Source organism: Perna viridis, chromosome 5 (genome assembly GCF_037379345.1).
Source record: "Perna viridis isolate PV_CMFRI_1.1 ecotype Kerala chromosome 5, ASM3737934v1, whole genome shotgun sequence".
Taxonomy (NCBI): domain Eukaryota; kingdom Metazoa; phylum Mollusca; class Bivalvia; order Mytilida; family Mytilidae; genus Perna; species Perna viridis.
The window spans coordinates 7,630,111-7,650,284 of NC_142449.1; the positions used below are offsets into that span (position 1 = coordinate 7,630,111).

The 20,174-nt window shown below is 32.1% G+C and overlaps 2 protein-coding genes across 5 annotated transcripts in view; one reads left to right on the forward strand and one right to left on the reverse strand.

The window, feature by feature from the left end:
• The window catches only part of LOC148615803 (uncharacterized), a 41,507-nt gene extending 33,629 nt beyond the window's left edge, over positions 1-7,878 (forward strand). For all 3 annotated transcript variants that reach the window (XM_088582398.1, XM_088582399.1, XM_088582401.1), the window contains exons 33-39: positions 878-991; positions 1,646-1,714; positions 3,597-3,659; positions 4,421-4,538; positions 6,088-6,245; positions 6,671-6,800; positions 7,675-7,878. In XM_088582398.1, the coding sequence (XP_088438524.1) occupies positions 878-991; positions 1,646-1,714; positions 3,597-3,659; positions 4,421-4,538; positions 6,088-6,245; positions 6,671-6,800; positions 7,675-7,801 (779 nt within the window). In that variant the 3' untranslated portion in view covers positions 7,802-7,878. The remainder of the gene's footprint in view (positions 1-877; positions 992-1,645; positions 1,715-3,596; positions 3,660-4,420; positions 4,539-6,087; positions 6,246-6,670; positions 6,801-7,674) is intronic.
• Positions 7,879-8,395: 517 nt separating this feature from the next.
• LOC148615804 (matrilin-1-like) lies at positions 8,396-13,916 on the reverse strand. 2 transcript variants are annotated; one of them, XM_088582403.1, is made up of 5 exons: positions 13,761-13,916; positions 13,092-13,652; positions 11,883-11,993; positions 9,741-9,857; positions 8,396-8,491 (listed from the first exon to the last, which is right to left on the reverse strand). In XM_088582403.1, exons 1-5 carry the CDS (start codon positions 13,840-13,842, stop codon positions 8,463-8,465), a joined length of 900 nt encoding a protein of 299 aa, XP_088438529.1. In that variant the 5' UTR covers positions 13,843-13,916; the 3' UTR covers positions 8,396-8,462. The 2 variants fall into 2 exon arrangements, with proteins under 2 accessions (XP_088438529.1, XP_088438530.1); XM_088582404.1 differs by lacking the exon at positions 11,883-11,993.
• Positions 13,917-20,174: the final 6,258 nt, after the last annotated feature.

Below are 20,174 nucleotides of genomic sequence, written 5' to 3' on the forward strand. Positions count from 1 at the left end.
ATGAATATTCCTCGGGGTATCCTGCATAGAACTGACGTGGGGGTTTTTTGATCTGTCAAAAACATGGTCGCTGTAACTAAAAATAGAACATATATCTCCAAAACCGTTAGGTTTAGCTAAATTCTGACGTGGGTAAAAGTATTCAGCATGATGAGATCTGTCATCGGTCAAATTTTGGTTTTAATCCGTTAAGCCACGTTGGAGTTATTGCCATCTTTTAACGATTTTTTTCTATTTTTAATGTTATTTCTTTCAAAAATCTTCTCCTCTAACATTATTAATCAATTGAAAACAAACTTGGTATGGATATTCATTGATGTATCCAACATAGCACTGATGTGTTGATTTTTGATCCGTCAAAAACCATGGCCGCTAAAAATAGAACATAGGGGTCAGATAGTAGTTTTACGCATATATCTCCAAAACCGTTAGTTTAGCCAAAATTTTTCAATAGCTGAAATGATCCTTATCATTAGGACTGCATAAGTCTTCAGGGATCAAGTTGTCAGACGACTCCTTGTAAGAGTTATTGCCATTAAATGGGAAAAATGGTGTTTGTTTTACAGTTTGTAGTCAATATCTTGAAACCTATGATAGATTAAAAGAAACTTTCAATTGTTGAAATGATCCATATGATAAGTCTTACCGAAGACTTCTTGAGTCAAAATTGCTGGACAATCAGGTTAAATTCATTGCCTTTGAAAGGCAAAATTCAACCAGGTGAGCGATTCAGGCTCCTGGGAGCATCTTGTTTTATGTTACTACACCTTAATACAGTATTTCTTTTCAGCGTAGGAATTAACGACGAAGCATATATCTTAGAATAATGTCTTTATGCATTATTACATATCCATATATAAATTTATTTTGCCAAAAGGTGGTAGCTGTCAAGATGCTCTTCCTAATTGTTCGGAGTACACCCAGACCTCATGCCAGGAACCATACCTCAATTGGGCAAAACAAAACTGTCCTAAATTTTGTGGATTCTGTGGTATGTATTTAGGCCTTTAAAAAAATCTGTGTTTCTAGTAACCCGACCGGCGCAATTTTTCCTTGCCGACTCAAATTTTTTGATGATGTTAAAAAAAAAAAGGATTTTAGGCGTTTCGTCATCGAATTTTTTAACAAAATTCAATAAAACAAAACAAAAATGAAACATCATGGCCTAGTTCAGTATTTGCAATAAACCGGCAGTTTTCGATGTCCTGCAAATCTACAATTCAAAAATAAGCAAAAAAAAAAAACACTACTTACCGACCCTAATTTTGAAGGAAATGATACCAGAAACACATATTTTTTTAGCCCCTAGTCTTTGTGACAATTTACACTAATATTTGTCCTTTGATGTCTCTGAATTGTCTTACTATTTTTTAGTTACATATTAAGTTATAGACTTACAAATAAATCATTGTATCATGAACACACGATCCTTGCTTTCTTGTGTAGTTTGTCCTATTGTACATATGAAATTGATTGTTTTTGTTATCTTCAATTACCCCAGGACAGCCACGAACATGTGCTTAAAGCACAGGCGTCTTCTGTCACACACATTAAAACTTATTTAATTTGATGGACATAAAGGGAAATGATTTGATATAAACCGTCCATTGATTAACGTTATTTTTGGGGTTTGATTTGGTTTCAGGACCTCAAGGTACACTGATGGGAACAGGTACTAATGGTGGCACTATTACAGGCGGAGGCACTGGAACTGGTGAGTACACATGACAAAGTTCTTGCATGAATCATATGATTTTGTGATATGTAGCAGATATAACCTGTAAGAAAACGAAGTTAAATATATATTGATCAATGCCATATAGTTTTCCATCAACTAGGATTCATTTTAGCATCATAATTTAACACTACTTTAAGATGTAAGCAGTTATCTGACAGATAAACATTTTGATTTTGTGAGTAAAGAACCTTATTCAGTATTTGATTATGTTTCTGTCAGACGGAAATTTGGCTGTCAGCGCTTCTCTGGTCAGGGTTAAATTTGGCTCTCAGTGCTTCTCTGGTTAAGATTAAATTTGTATTGATAACCGTTTTAATATAAGCATACGATCGTCGATAGGTATTCTTGTGAAAATTATGTGTAAATAAATCAAGCACCAAATATTTTGAATAACTTCTGTTTTATGGAAACTAGCTATAGAAGTTAACCAGCAAAAGTTTAAAGTTATAAGTTTTAGATCAAACGGAAAATCCACTTTGAGCAGTTTAAAATTAAACAAAAGTTATCTTGAAACAGCAAAATCATATTGTTATTTAGGTGGTTGTGTAAACATCTCCAGCAAAAAATCAATGGGAAAATGTCACAAGGCATGGTTCAAATAGAAAATCTATAGAATTAAATAATCAATGCACACTTCTTGTCAATGATGCTTATCAACCCCTTTATTCTTTACAGTTATGAAATTTAGGGTATTAACAGTAAATTTAACGATACAGAGCCCTTTGAACACATAAATTTGTCAAAAATCCTTGCAGTTCACAACTTATGTTGCATGCGTAGCAGAACTAAAAAAACATCCGTTTATAAATAGAATAACGACCCAGACAACTAAATTCTGTGAAGTTGACTTCTTATCTTGACCTACACGTAGATATTTATGGTAAAGGAAAACTATTGACCAAACTTTACGACAAACGTGATGACTTTTCATTAAAATTGTCAACTTTCCTTCATCTATGGCAACATCCCTTCTGCACCTGCGTATGGAGTGTTCATATCACAACTCATACGTTATGCCACAGCTTGCCGAAACTACGCAGACTAGCACTCTAACAAATAGGCTTCTGGAACAGGGTAATGTTGCTACAAGATAGAAGTCATCACTACAGAAGTTTTATGGTCGTTATCATGAACTCGTGGATCGTTATGGTGTATCCATCTGCACCATGAAAACTGATTTATTCAACGGGTCATAGTTTTCCTTCCTCGTTTTCTACCTTGACTGTTTATGAGCAACTCGGCGGGTGTTTCTAGAAAAGCAGAGGACGCTTACCCTACCGGTGCTCCTAGTCCATGCTCCCAGTTTTTAGTGGAGTCCGAGTTGCTCATTTGCTTTTGTTACTTTGTATGTATGATTTTAGTTACTTTATGTTCTTTGTTATGTATGTCTGTTTTCCATGTCTGGTCTTTGTCCCTGGATTGCATTCTTTTAAATTACCGCTTTTACCTTGGTTCCCTTGAATACTCTTAGCGAAAAAGCATGAATAATCTTATTTCAAGTGATAGAAAGCAGGTGTATCATTAGTTATCAGTTGCTTGCAAATTTGTTTTTGTTTTTGATTTTTGTTTTTTTTTTTCGTATTATTTTTCTTTTCTATGACTACTTTTTACAGAAACTTCCAGCTTGTTCAAATATGAGGTTTCCCTTCTAAATCTACCAAGGAAAAAACAATCAAATATAGCGTCCGTTATCAAAAATATTATTAATAAAATCAAATTATATTTTATTCAATTCAACAGCTTGGTCTAACGAATGTTTTAGTGTGCCTCCTATGATGGTATGATTTAATAGTATATTTTGATTTTGATTTAATTTGTTAAAAATAATGAAATATTAATTAGTATCATATGGTTACAGGAACCGGAACAGGTATGGGAGGATTCGCCACAGCTATGCCTGGTCAGACCTTTACTGGAATGGGTACGTATTTGCATAAAATGTAATAATGGTATAGTTTTATTTCAACAGATGAATACATTTTTTTTTTATTTCATTTATTCATTTGATGTTGTTGATAATTCTTGATAAACGCACAGTTTTTTTTTATTTTCCCTTTGTTTTAATATTTTTTATTATTTTTGCTCCCTTATTTACAATACTTTATTTAGTGTTTAAATACTCATTAATTCAACCTTATTCATTCGATCAGTGGAAACCATGAATTCTTGTTAATTTCTAATAAGTCTCTTTATTTCTTGTTAAACTCCATAATATTTATTTTAATTCTAATACATGATACATATAACTTTTTTTCTCAAGATGCTGAATCAATAATTGTTGTAATACACATTCTAATATGACATGCTTCAAAGCTCTTTAGATCACATGCATGGTAAAAAAGTGATAAACACATGACCAACATTTCTTGCAACACATGGGCAGCATCTGTTTAAAATATGAAGAAACTAGTCCTATCAGAATTGAAATAATTCACGGAAACTTTATTTTATCATTGTTTTGCCACGGGCTGGCTATTTATGTCGTTATTTCAATGCAAAATTGTAAAATGCGACATGAATGGACAGGCCGTGGTAAAACAATAATAAAATGGCGTCTCCTTGATTTATTACTTAGTTTGACTATATTATGCTATATTCTTTATCATACAATTGCTCGCTTGTGAATACACATGAAATATGTAAACTTTTGATATACCTGTATAATTATTACATTTATTGTAGGAGGAGGATGCTATTATAAAGGACAATTGTACAGTAGCGGACAACAATGGACTGATGGTTGTGAATACAACTGCACTTGTTCTGATGGGGCTAGAGGACTTTATACATGTAGAGGACTGTAAGTATTATGTAGTAATTTAATTTAATCTCTATATTTTCATCCGAAAAAATTTTGGTTAGCGATACTATGTCACTATATAGAATAGAAACAATTTTCTATCCACAACTCCTACTTTTTTTTACTTTTATAAGTCTGCCAGATAAATATTATAAGCCAATTTCCATTTTGCATCTGTTACCATATTTTAATTTTTTATTCGAATGATTATTTGGTTTCCGTAAGCGTAGGAAGGACTTTGCCAGTTCCACACATATGTGACGTAGGGTGAATGAATATTTACATGAGCTCTGCTCACAATAATTAAATAATTAAGCTATAATTAGTTAGAAGTCATTGTTGCTTTAACAAAGGTCCAGATGAGCTTATGTCATCATTTTGTGTCCGTCTTCGTCTGCCGTTTTCAGTTCTAAAAGTCTTCTTTAAAACCATTCGATTGATTTTAACCACATAGTCATCAGAATAATTAGGGAATCTTTTTTTTTTAAATTATAACTGTCATGTTATTTTAACATAGGGATGAAGCCTTTTATCATACCTTTGCAGGAGGTATATACTGATAATGCAGTCCGTCCGTCCGTCCGCCCATCCCCAATAGTAATCCACTACTCCTTTCAAACTGTTGAATAAAATTTGATAACACGTTCACTAATTTTTAATCAAATGATGTCAATGTGCACCATCATTTGTTTTCCATTTTGATAACTTTTGGGGTTTTTAGGCGGTTTCCAGACAACTTATTTTCTCAATTCACTTATGTTCAAGATATTAAATATTTATGTACAAATGCATTTTCCTTTTTCTTACTTAGATAACCAATGGCTCATATATAGTTAACTTTTGAAGGGGGTATCAGCTGTGCAGACCATTTCACTTTTTGTAGTTTTAATCATTATCTTGAAAACAATGAAACATAGAAAAGAAGTTTATCATTGATGAAATGATCCTTAAATTCAAAACTACAAAAGTTTCAACTGATTTGTGATATGTGATACGCATAGTTACTGTCCTTGAAAGGTACAAAGTTGATATATTTTTGCAGCTTTTGGTTAACTTTTAAAGACCAGTAGCAGAGAGGGAAATCATTCAATTGCTTGAATGTTTAGCTTGCTTGGCAATAGGCCATTTGAGCTATTGCCATCACTTGGCGTTTGTTGTCGTCCACAATTTTTCAAACATCCCTTCTGGAACTACAGGACAGAATTCAGTGAACTTTGTATGGTTCTTTCTTCTTTATTTGCTCCAATTCTGACAAATTAAGAGCTCAATTGTATACCAGCATTGTCGGCAACTATGATAGAGGTGTCAAATTTAATTTATTTAATGCTCGAAAAACTGTCTTTTGGTAAAGAAACAAAGACTACGGGAAGACACCAAGATAATTTTATTTATCAAATGACCTTATAAGGGACGTTTTGATCTTGACACAGTACAGACCCTACCAAATTCGAGTTTATAACAATTGTTGAATAATCCTTAAATGACCTTATTGAAAAGCTGTTTTTATATTATTATTAGTTTATATTGGATGAAATATATGGTTTTGTAGATGTGTTACTTATCAGCAATTACCACAAGGTTGTACGTTAGTTAAACCAGTCGGTGAATGTTGTGCCAAACCTGTCTGTCAAGGCGGAACCGGGACTGGAACCGGAACAGGAATGACTGGTACAGGCATTACCGGAAGTGGAACTGGAACTATCTCAGGTAATCCTGATCCTTTTTAATTAATGAAAGAGAACAATGAAAACTATAAGAAAGTGATGAAGTATTTTGAAAGGTTTTAATTTAAGAAACTTCATGATCTAATGTACAAAATAACATACATTTATATTTAACTCTAAGACATTGACTATTTAAAAAAAATATTGTACAACTTTCAAAGAACACTATGGAATATCACTGGTTTTTATAGTTCAGGTTAACTTTATTAGCTATGAGTTTTGATTATCAAAAGTGTTAAACTTTGACATGTATTTTTATGCAATAAATGTTATGAAAGTAATTTAAAAAATGGATTGTCTTCTTTTCTTTGTCGAAAAAAACTAGTGTACTATTTTTAACTTTTGCCTTTAAAAATAGATGCAAAGTAGTTGATGAATATTATATTTGTTTCAAATTGATTTCATTAGGACAAGGAACAGGTTGTTTGTTCCAGAAGACAGGAAAACTATATCAACAGGGAGAAACATTTGACGACGGCTGTGAATACAAGTGTACATGTACTGATGCCTCTAAAGGTCTATACACCTGTCAGCAGAGGTAAGATTTCACCCAAAGATGAGGACTTGTTGTAATGCAGAAATCTTGTATCCATTTGATATTCTTTCATTTTTTTTTTTTGGAACTTTGATATTTTTGACTGGCCGATAAGGTTGATAAATGTTGATGACTAATCTTAGATCGTACTCAAATTTAAAATTTTGTCAAAACACATACTAGAACGAAAGGAACGCCACACGGATATTTTACATTAATTTTAGATTACTCTTTGTAGATGGTGTTTCATCATTAAATGGTCCTATTTTCATCTTATTATACAAGTCGCCACTACTGAGATTTTATTATTGTTTACTTTTTACTTACTTAGTACTATACAACATGTTTTGTCTCTAAACTGATAGGCTTACCGGTAACGATTATGACATTTGTAATTTGTCTGTATTCCTATTTATGTTCGCGACACTGTTTTAAACTGAGATTTCTCGCCGCCCAAACATCAGTTTCAATTTGGAACAAGCCATTGCTCCCTGATTTACCTTGTTGTTTCTTTGAGGCTGAATGTATAGCAGAACGAAAGTGCAATGATTAAACTTTTCGTGTAACTTTTTCCCACTTTTAACTGACAGAAAAAAATAATTTTGGCCAATTAGACGTAAACCTCGACAAGTAGCATTTCATTTTTAATAAAGAGTTAGCATCTGACATAACTCACTTTAAACAGGAACAACCCACATTACAAGTCTTAGTTTTTTTTTCATTCGGTTGTTGAACTTTTGAGTTAAAAAAGGATATAGATTGTACATGAAATTTCCAATTTGTTCAAGTTATCATTCTTGATTCGGTTAATATTCGGTAAATAAACAAACCGACGAAGTAATTATCTTTAATATATCATTTTTCCACTGCTTTGTAGATGTGTTACTTGGAATTTACCAAGTGTATGTAAATTGAACCCACCAGCTCCAGGGAAATGTTGCCAGACACCTAGCTGCCCATCATATGTTACAATCAACTACCCACCTGGTTGGGTGGCAGAATAGGACATTATTTTTTGACATATATATAATTTCAAGCTATCTTTGATGTCATTTGTCTTCATAATAAATTTTTCCCTTTGTTTTTGTGTTTTTTACGGCAAACATTGCGTTTGATAAGAGTAATATAGAGAAGCAAGATTCGAACGAAAATAATAATACAATCCAATGATAAATCTAGACAGGGGAAACAGATACACACAAAAAAGAAAATAATCAAAATTACACGTACAAAGAATCAAAGGCAAACTCGGACTTGACTAAAAACTTGGAGCGTGTACCTGTCGGATGAATGAAGTTCACAAGAATTTATATACTTTACGCGAATATCATTCTTATTTCGATTACACTTGTGCATTCTTTATTTGTAAATTTATTGCTTGATAATTTTTTAATCAGAATTAAGACTTGGTGTACTTGGTTTGTGGTCACAGAGTTTAGTGAGGTTATATATTTTGTGTCGATATTATTTACTTTCTCAATTTTTTTTCTGTTGATCGATATCGTTATTTCGTTCGAAGGTATCCTTTCTATTTATGTAGCAAATATCGTTCAATGGTCATTCAGGAGTTATACGTTTCTATTTAAAACTGTACTAAATAAACAACAAAACTTTATTCTTTCACGTTAAATTTAACAGCTATCATATATCTGTACTTCATTTATGTTACTTTCCGACGATTATCAGGTTGGATGCTGAAATATACGTATACAACCTTGTTAGGACCTCGTGATGGATAAATGATGAATCTAATACTAAAGCATTATTTGCTAGAAGTACTATTGTCAATTTTGTCAGAAGTATGGGTTTAGATAGAGAGGGGTTTTTTTTTTTCGGCGTTAAAAAGAGTCCGTTATCAACTGATCTCGGCCAAAGCACTATGTGATTTTATGCCATCACTTATGCAGTCCATATTTGGTCATGTCTTTTATCCGTTCATGTTTTTACAGAATGTTTCTTCTCGGAAAACATTAGTCAGTTGTACAGCATGAAGGTACATTAATATTTTAAGTTACATCTCAAAAACTATACAGGAATAGATGACTATCCCTTCTAAGATTAAATAGCTTGTGAATCGTAGTTTCACAATTCTTTATTCCAGCTTTGCCCCCAGAAGTCCACAAATGACAATAATCCTATCGCTAGAGATTCATTACATATAGAATGAAACGTTTCCGGTGTTGAAATAAGAATTATGACTAGGTATATAAAAATAAATGGATCAAACACTTTTTATTTTTGGCCTTGAAAGATAAAAAAAGGATCTTTGTTGTTTAAGCTTAATTTTTCTTGAGCAGGATATTTTTAATGATGATTTTGCGTAGAGGTGTATAAAATAATTTATTCTGTTTGATCAATTTTAAGGCCATCAGGTGTTATTTCTTTCTAGGAAGGCAATTAAGATGCTGGAGAGACGTGTTTTCATTTTTTTTATTTTTGCATTAATCACACACTCTGTGGTAAAAATATTAATACCTAATACGTTTTTTTTTTCGTTTGCTATCTGTCCATACCGGAATATAACTTAACAATTTATGGTTCATTAAAGGACTTTGTTTATCTTATACATGTACGGTAAATTGATATATCAATATAGTTTCATCATTAAGTTCTTAATACCTTTATTCTTAGTAGGGGAAAAGAATTCGAAATGTAATTCTAAAAATGAGTTGAAAGAAAAACAATACCAATAAATTACCAACTCATAGGGCTGTAATTATGATACTTCTTAATAACCTTTAGACATTTGTAACATATACAGTAATCATTAGAAAACTTTTAAATAACATATTGGAATTTTATGTATATAATGTTATGGAGTTAAGTCATTCATTTAACGACTCTTATTAGTTGTTTTTTGTTTTGTTTTGTTTTGGGTTTTTTTCCTTTTCACTTTACTTCCATTTTCAAAAATGCATACATCCAGCTAAAGGAAAAGCTTACCACAAAGTCCACATGTTACTGGACAAAATGTTTTGAGATTGTTGTTGGAACAAACGTGACTGTCACTACATTTAATAAATGTTGCGTCCAAACAAGGCGGTGGTGTCGTTGCTGGAACTAAATAAACCAATACTTTATATTTTTTATTAAAAGTACATATAAATAACTCGTGGTCAAAATAGATCTGAATTGTAACTGCTTAGGAAATAATTTATTTAATCTTGAAGTTGTGTTAAATCAGCCCCACTCCCCACTTCCTGGTCATACAGACATACAGACAAGTGAGACCAATGGTCGTGAAAATGTCTACTATTTTAGATGAACTCAACTGTTCCTAACAAATCAAGGATGTCTGTTAATACAAATAAAGGACATGGAGTACTGGATCTTTTTTATAAACAAACCATTTTTTCAGAAAATATAAAGAGCAGCATATTGCATTATATAATAAACACATTGTAATGTTAAGCTCAATGCACCAATGATATTAGTCAACAAAAATAGAATTATTAATTGGCTTCAAAATAAGAAAAAATGTTAATTGTGATATTGTCTCCATTAACATGCTTAACTATAAAGGACAAAATATTACTTTTTGCACTAAACAAAAATAATTAAATTGAATGCTGCATTATTCCTTATCCTCTATGAAGTTTATAGTTAGTACTATGATAGATTTGTGTGTCTAAGTTACAAGTTTGCTTATTTTTTTCTTTTAAAGTAACACAATCTGAACATCCCGTCACAATTAAAATAAAATAATTGACCATGACCATTTATCCTCGCTAGACAGTGTGACGGGGAGTACATGAACAGCACAATATATCAGTAAAACTAACGTTGGCAATAGCTAATAAAGCGCAAACGGTCATTTCAACTATAAATTATGATTGTTTCACTAACTCGTTCAATCTGAATTATTTCTCATAGCTTTATGTTTTACTCAACCCCATATCATGCTATTATATTTGGATGTAAAAACCATTTCCGTCCAAGACATCGTAAGGGTAACTCATCTTAACCCGCTCAAGAGATTTGGGTGAATATTGGAGTGATTTGCATCAGATGTAGATGAGCGTGATTGTTGGAAGAAATATAACTTTAAGCTGTACCATGTTAAAACTTCGTAAGCGTTATTTTTCAATCGTCGTTACTAAAAATAGAACATGGGGGTCAGACAGTAGTTGTTTGCATATAACTCCAAAACCGATAGATCTAGCCAAATTCTGACATGAATAAATGTGTTCAGCATGATGAGATCTATATGTGGTCGAATTTTCATTTTAATATGTACAGCCATATTAGAGTTATTGTCCTTTTTGTCGTTTTAGGCTTTTTTAATTTAATTCTTTTTTCAAAAATCTCATCTGACGCCACTAGAGCAATTGGAACCAAACTTGGTATGAATGTTTCTTGTGGTATCATATATGGAACTGATGTGGGGAGTTTTGAACTGTTGAAAAACATGGCCGCCATTACTAAAAACATAATGGTCAGACAATAGTTTTTCGCATATATCCTCAAAACCGTTCTGACGTGGTTCAGCATGATAGAAACTATATTTTGTCTAATTTTCTTTCTTATCTGTTAATCCATGTGAGAGTTATTGCCCTTTTTCAACTTTTTTTTTATTTCTTTCAAAAATCTTCTTCTCTGACACTATTTGACCAACTTGAATCCAACTTGGTATGAATGTTCCTTGGGGTATCCTGATAGAATTGATATGGGGATTTTTGATTTTTGATTTTTTATGTCAAAAACATGACTGCCGTTACTAAAAATATAACATAGAGGTCAGACAGTAGTTTTTCAGTAGTTAACCAGGTGAGCGATTCGGGATCCTGAGAGCCTCTTGATTCCTAATCTGCTTAAAAGATTTTGGAGACATTAAAAGGACAGTAGAGCATCATATTAAGATATGCTTGAAATAAAATGCTTCTTTACAGAAGACCCAAAAGCACTATCAAAATTAAAAGATTTTACATTTCGCATTTATCTCCATTTTGAGGCGGGCTATTCTTTATGTTAGCTAGCATACACTATTTCTAATTATGTCTATTATGACTTGAAACACATGACACAAATTATTTTTTCGGGGTCATTTTGGAAGGAAGATTTTCTACATATATAATGATGACGTACCACAAAGACCACATGTTATTGGACAGTAGGTCATCAGTATCTGGTTAGTACACACATGGCTGTCGGTACAGTTAATAAACGTCGAATCAACACACAGACCAGTGAAAGAGACTTCATATAAATACAATTAAAGCACAATGTAAATTAAGCATGAACCAACATCACATTTACTAAATTATGCAATAGAGTGTAACATTAACAAAATGTAACCAAGTATTGGTAAGTAAAGAAAAGAAGCATGAAAACAGAGTGACGGTCTAGATACGTAAGAATATAAAGGCTTGACCAAAGCATGAAGACAGGAAATGGAGACGGTCAACGTACACATAATACATACATGATTGCGACAACATAATAAAATTCAATTAAACTATTGATGTTAAGGATCCTGGCAGCATACACAAAACATGTAAAACGTTTGTAATTTGAAATCACACAAGAATATGGGAGTTACATCAGGACTGCTCCGGAAGGATTAGTACTCTTATGGAACACATATCCTCCATCCTAAACAAAAATGTGTCGACCAGTCCAACATTTTTAAAACTTCATAGTAGTTCTATTTATATCAGTGATTTTTTTTCTGTCAGAGAAGGCAGCAGTTCGGTTTGCGACTATATTTTAGATAAACAAATCTTTGAGTCCCTTTTTCTATAAAAAACATTAGTGGAATCACAAATAACTGAACTAGATTTTAACAGCAGAACATGATCTAAAATCAAATTATTGTAACTGTTTTTTTTTTTTTTTTTTGTTTTTTTTTATTGTAAACTAATTGATATGTCTCAAACATTGCTTTAACAAAACATATTAAATGATTTAACTACATCTCATTCACATATCTGTTTTCAAGGTTTAATTATCAATATTTGTTGTATCTTACCATTTTTGTCCATACGGAGATTAGTATTCCAAATATGTATGGTTCTTTCATACACCGGAACTGTTGAATACTTTTAGACATCTTGTTCTTTGCATTTAATTAGTAGAATATCCTGTACCAAGTTCAAATTGAAGTTTTGATCTTTTTTTCCAAAGAATTTAATTTTCTGGAAAGTCGTTACTATGAATTGTTGAAACCTCGAAAATAAATTAGCTTGTTGGGTAATGTCGACTGAGAAAATTTTGAAATTGGTGTATGAATGACTATTTTCTTAATATTCCATTATCTCATAATACATATAATAATATTGTATTTATACAACATACCTTTACATGCACTAGACTGTAATTCGGCTTGTAGTGTGTTCAATGCATCGAAATTCTGTACAGTAAAAGTATGTGCATGGTCAGATGCAATTTTATCCAGCTCTGTTTGTTTAATTCCATGTCCAATTGCAATGGCGAACACTTTAACTTTGTGGCCATGAATCTTCTGAGCCTCGATTGCGGTTTGATGCGGGTTGTTTGATTGTCCGTCAGTCATCACAATTAATATGTTGGTAACACCAGAGCGGTCACCTGCTGTTGAAGTAAAGGCATGCTGGTCGATCCATTTTAGAGCCTCGTCTGTATGTGTGTTACCACTTTGATATGGAATAGCTTTTATTGCCGACATTAACGACGATTGTGTCGAGCGAGCGTTCATATAAAATTGCGGATGAGTTGTCGTTGAAAATGTCGTTACACCAATTTGAACATTTTTAGGTCCAATTGTAAATGATTGCGCAAATCTCGCGACAAAGTTTTTCTGTTTCTCAAAGTTTGATGAGCCTACACTACCCGAGGAGTCCAATAGAAAGTGAATATCTGCTTGTATCGATCCGCAATCTTTAAAACAAAAAATATGAAATTGGTTCATGAACGTGCAAAGTAATTGGGATTATTAGAAAATATTGATTAAATAAAACAAAACGTACGAAAATTAAAATTACTTACTCATAGGCGTTTCAATAGTCGAAACATATGCCATATTTACGCTAATCAACATAAGTAACACAATTTTCTTATTCATAGCCATTTCAGTGTTTTACTTAATGCGTCTGTGGAAGTCTTAACTTTTGATGCCTTATCAGATTTTCTAGTGTTAAACAATTGATAACCTAGATAGCCGATGAGATAAAACTGCTGATATAGCTGTCAGCCTTAATATTAAACTTTAAAATCGTCACAAGTTTGTACATAATTATGTCATTTCTCAATCTTTAAAATTAAAACTGATATCATTTAAAGAATAATCAAGGGAACCAAGATTATAGCGGTAATCAAAAGAATGTAATCCAGGAACAAAGACCAGACATGGAAAACAGACATACACAACAAAGAACATGAAGTAACTAAAATCATACATACAAAGTAACAAAAGTAAATGAGCAACTCGGACTCCACTAAAAACTGGGTGCATGGACCAGGTGTACCGGTAGGGTAAGCGTCCTCTGCTTTTCTAGAAACACCCGCCAAATTGCTATTAAAAAGTCAAGTCCGGGGTAGTCGAAAGAGGAAAGAAAAACTATGACCCGTTGAATAAATCAGTTTTCATGGCGCAGATGTATACACCATAACGATCCACGAGTTCATGATGACGATCATAAAACTTCTGTAGTGATGACTTCAATCTTGTAGCAACATAACCCTGTTCCAGAAGCCTATTTGTTAGAATTCTAGCGCGATTCAAAACATCTGCGTAGTTACGACAAGCTGTGGCATAACGTACGACTTGTGATATGAACACTCCATACGCAGGTGCTGAAGGGATGTTGTCACAGATGAAAGGAAAGTTGACAATTCTGAATGAAGAACATAAACTAGAAATGTACACATGTTTACAAAATGCAAAATGGGCATCACATCTGCATAAACGTAATCATTTGTAGATATCTAGTCTAGATATTTCGTTTCTACGTCTTACCGAATTGAAAACCAACCGAACTAGACTATTAATAGCTACCTTGACAAACTTTGTCGGATGAGCTACACATGTCATGGTTTTCCTAGTAGTTTTCCATCATTTCCGGTTTTGTTACGTTATTTACGCCATGAAACTTTATTAATTGGATTATTGTTCTTGTTTATACTTTTCCACTATGACAGTGTGTATATCGTATCTATACTCTATTTTGATCATATCACATTGCAATGTGACGAGTGGCTCTTTTGAAGCAGGACATGCTTATCCTTCCTGAGCACTCTCTTTTTTTTTGGTAGGAGTATATATTACTCGTGCTTAAGTTGTGTATTTTAGAACCTTCAAGAGGTTAAGGATCCATGGGAATAGAGGATACAAAAGTATCAGGCTCAAAGTGAAGGATAGGGATATAGTTTCCACTTGCAAAGCTTACAAAATATGTCTCTCATTCTGTAACAAACATTTTTTTAGACGTCCGAGTTTGAACTGTAACCCCAAAACATTTTTAAAAAAAAGTGTTCAAACATACACTGTAAAATGTGTTCATGATCAAATGTTCCATATGATATAAACAAGAAACTCCTACATTTTGGAGAAAATGACACGATTAGTCTAACAGAAACTCCAAGTTCATATATCTAGGTTTCTTGATCATATGACTTTGAAAGTGACATTATGATTAATCAAGTAATATTAGTATTTTAATTTAAGTAATTTAAGAGGTATTTGCGGCTAATTATCCTTATCCCCCTTTTTGGTAAAAGAAAAATAATGTGTTATGCTTATGAAAGCCCAGTCCTCAATTGGATAAAGAAGTTGAAACAGCAGGTGCACAATAACTGATCCTTTATCAAAGTATCATCCTTTCTGGAGTGTTTTGATAGAAGTTCGTATCCCTTTATCTGAATAATTGGAATAATAATCATGGGTATCAAATTTCTAGCGGAAATCAAAATAGTGATAGGGATGAAAATAAGTTTTAGTAAATTACTTTTTAATTTTTGATTTTCTGACAAGTATTTATAATAATTTTATTTTTAAAAACTGATCATAACTGATCATATTTTGTCAAAGTATAATAATTTCTGGTATATGTAATGATATTTGTACAACATAATTATCATCAAAAATAAGTTGATGTTATGGTGGTTGACACGCCACATTCATTCAGATCAAATTTCAAGATTAAAACTACATTTAACATAAATAACATTATCATACTTTGATTGCAATATTTTGGCGATGTCTGAAACTCTCTGTTGACAGCATACGTTTGTTTTTACCTTCATGGAGTACAAAAATAAAAGGGATGGCGCACTTTTGTCTAACAAATATGTGTCGTGTAAATCGTTTGTTTGTCAAAGATACATTTTTAAGTTTAACTATTTGTAAGAATCAGGCAAAATGGAAAAAAAAAACATGCATGTCAAAATCCAACCGACATGACAATATAATTGCAATTGAGGATATTTTCCCTTTTTGAGAGATCATTATTTGATATCTGTAAACTGGATTTTGTCAGAATTTTTTTCAATAAAATGCACTAACATGATTTGGAAAACTTTGTCTTATTTCCTTGATTCTGATGGTGAAATTAGTTTCATTGAATTTTCAAAATGGTGGGTTTTTCATACCGCATGTACAGAGAATGACATTTAAATAAAATGTTCATTTTAACAGAGCTTGTTTCATTCAAAAAAATTGGACAGCTATAACCTCAACTTAAGAAACTTAACACATGTCTGTTTAGAAATTAAAAAGAAATCAATTTACTGGGTTTACTGCTAATTCCTTAAATATATACTCAGTCTGTTCTAATACAACATGTCAAGATAAACCGTCAAAACACAGCTATTTAGAGAAATGGAGAGCATTATGGCGATATTTTTGTTATTTTAGTAGTTGTAAAAATCATTGATTCATTGTAATTAACTTCTAATTTCACTAGTTTGAATATGTTTTATGTTTAATTTTACACTAAGATGAACATGTAATGATAAAGAAATACAAAAAAAGAAACAAATGATAAGTAAGAAAATGATAAAATGAAAAATGAATGAAAAAATAATAAAATGAAACAACAGAAAAAAATGATTATAAAATAATCATAATTTAATTTACTTTCCCTGGGCTCTCTATTTCAAGGAAAGTATAACGCACTAACCGCCCGAGGAACTGTTCAGAGTCTTTGATGAATTTGTGCAGACACTTTAAAATTTCATAATTTTTATTGATATCACCAAATCGAATAGCAGTGATATGAATCGGAAAGCGGCCCGTTCAATCATGGATTTGTTACATTATGGAAAAAATGTTCTAAATTTTTTTAAGCATGTACACAGTCACGCAGCCCTTTATCGGTAATATCTTTTATGGAAAATTTATATTTAAAGGCACGACACTTGTTTCTTATTCTCGAATGTGTTACATTTTACAACGGGTCGCCCACCTTATAATTTATCAGGGGATTGTATCCTTGTTGATAGTTGACTTTCAGATCAAATTTAAATACTTCGAAAGAAAGTGTTTCTGGTAAGAAGGATTGCTGAAAAATTCACCATCTAGCAATCTAGTCATTGCTAAGTAGTCTTCCAGTATAATTAACTGTTGGTTGTATTTATATCAGAAAGGGATTCATTCACGTTGGCATAACATTGCTCCTTTGCACATTTTTTTTTATTGATGACCGTGTTACTTTGAGGTTTAAGTTCATAATGTTTTGAATGAGAGTATTAATTTACGCAGGCAATCTCAAATTCTGATATCTCGTCTCAAGGTCGAATCGGACTAAAGTACTTTTCTATGTGGTATGCATTCTCTGCAGATGTTGATAAAAATGTAAAGTTTGTACTACATCAACGTTGTTAAAATTAATGGAAACCCGTTTATGTTTATTACTTTTGATTTTAAAAGTTTTCGATATGTTCGTTTATAATTTCAAATCAAGCGCATATAGAATTTTTTACAGTTTTACAGTTGAAACCAAAGTATAAAGTTATACTTTATAACTACCATCGCGAACACTGTATCAACTGTCTGTCGGTAATGTATCGCTATCAAGATAGGATCTAATAAATTCTTAGTATTGCAAAAATATTGGTAAGTTTATCAATAATATTTTAAAGCCATTAACAACCAGCATATCACTTACAAGACCAGGAAGTTCTTCAAGAAAATTTCATTTGAATCCCAAAGTATAATGACATTAAGGGTTTCGTCCAAGGCATTCCTAATGATTTTTCTAAAATATTGTCTTCCTGACCTGTAAATATTGTTTATGAAATAACCATTTTCTGTGTTGCAAATTCAAAAAATATAAATTCGACATCCTTTAGTTCTTGATCATATCAATATCGAAAGTTTTGATTAAAATAAGACACGACAACATATAAAAGGTTGGCATCAGAATATTATAAATGTTGATATAATAGCTTGATAAATTATTCCGTATTTTAAAACTGACTGCATTAACTTTAAATTTGAGCATAAAAATATGTCAGATATTTGTGGTTAAAACAGTTGATTTAGACTAGACAAATTTCTATTAAAACACACAATGGCTGCTCTGTGTGCTCCGATGTCATTACCCATTATCAAAACCTATAATGTATGAGAACATTTTAGTTCTCGCGTGAATATTAGCAATATTGGTAGCCATTGGAAGGAAGAAATAAATTGGCCCAATAAGGGAAATTCATCAATTTCCTAATTGCAGTAGACAAAGGCTAAAGCAATGATATAATTAAATAAAATTGAAAAAAAATAACTAAACACAAAACATGCATGAAGATAAAGATATGTGAATAATGGGCAATCATTTCGTTAATTCTGGAAAAGGAAAGGTACAGTCGTTGAACAAACTTACTGAGTATTTACTTTGTATCTTAATTTAATAAACTGCCTTAATCGGGGTCGAGTTAGGCCAGTTTGTCATCAATTGCCTTTTACCGCGATGATAGAAGTCGAGTTAGGCCAGTCTGTCATCAATTAACTTGTACCGGTAGAAATCATTAATTCCAAGTAACAAGCGTCTTGCACAAGGTCTCTTGACTATTTATATTCTAACCGTTTCAGGACGTTGATATACAACACTGCCATCATGGGTACAGAAGGAATGAATCAAGTCATCATTACACAAGTCATTCAATACTTTCATAGCATGGTAGCGTTATTTGGTAATTTTTTCGGTCATATTAAGTTTTGAAGCATTTTCATGTGGAAGACGTTTGCTGCTAAAAACTGACTATCTCTTCCTATAGCTTATAGAGCGGACAATCAATAAGGCCTTCCCGTCAAGCGCAAGCTTATCAGTGTTAATAAGATAAATGACCTTACTCCACCATCAGTAAAATAGGAATATTGTTGAATCTTAACGTGGTCCTACGTAAGTATTGTTCATGCTAATCTAGCTTTCTGTGTATTTTACTATCAGTTTTAACTGGTCCTGCATCCTATAAGTTTCGACTACTTATTGATAAAAATGATATTTTGGTTTTCTATTAAATGTTCATTAATTTGCTGTGCAAGGTATTCAACTTCCATTTTTACTCTGGCAGTCAAGGTTTCTTAAAGAGATTTAGGTATAATTCGATTCGTAAACTCAAGATTCTTCAGGATGGACACTACGAAAATTGATTTGTCACAGAATCTGGGATGGATTCATCCAAGATAATCGATTCACTGGGCGTTTCAAAACTGGAGAAACTTGAAATTATACTTTTTGTTTGTTTGACTTTGGTGTTTATTTTATATTAACGGACAAATGTTTACATTAAAAGACCAATTAATTGTTTTGTTTATTCTGACAGTATTTGGAAGTTTTTGCAACTAATTATGCTGTTGTAAACACTAATTATGATATCATTACGGTTCTAGATCTTTGAAACTACTAAAACAATGGCTGCTACTTTTTGATTCTCCGTCTCACTACATGTCAAATCACGATGCAGTCCACATGAAAATGTGCATTATTTACACTTTTTTTTGGACATATATGCCCTTATCTTTCTCTTTAGAGAAAAACTACCATACACAATTCAATTACGTTTGATTGATTGATTGATTGATTGATTCAGAGATCCAGAAAAAAATGCAAACAATGTAGTGTATATTTTGGGGACTCCTTATCGGCATTAACGACTTATCATTATTATTTGCCATCACGTCAAATAGTTAATTACTTAAGCTCCTCTGTAACAATATCAACCATTCTAACTGAAACAAATGACGATTTATCACCATATAAGATTTAATAGTTTGGCACATGATTTAAACTAACTCTGACGTAGGCAAATTTTTTCAGCATCAAAATTCTCAGGTTCTGTGAATAAGTAAATATTAAACCGATTATCGCTGGCTTCAGACAACCAAAGATTTTGGTAGTTTTTATTGAGTAAAAGTTCAAGAAGTGTGACCTTAATGATCCATTTTACTATTTTGATAAAAAA

Bases quoted from the DNA above. Each gene is read 5' to 3' on its own strand.
- LOC148615804 (XM_088582403.1), bottom strand. From the start codon at position 13,842: ATGGCTATGAATAAGAAAATTGTGTTACTTATGTTGATTAGCGTAAAT. The intron at 13,653-13,760 runs GTAAGTAATTTT...TTTGTTTTAAAG, and splicing joins GACTATTGAAACGCCTATGA to ATTGCGGATCGATACAAGCA. The intron at 9,858-11,882 runs GTACGTCATCAT...TGGTTTATTTAG, and splicing joins AATAACATGTGGTCTTTGTG to TTCCAGCAACGACACCACCG.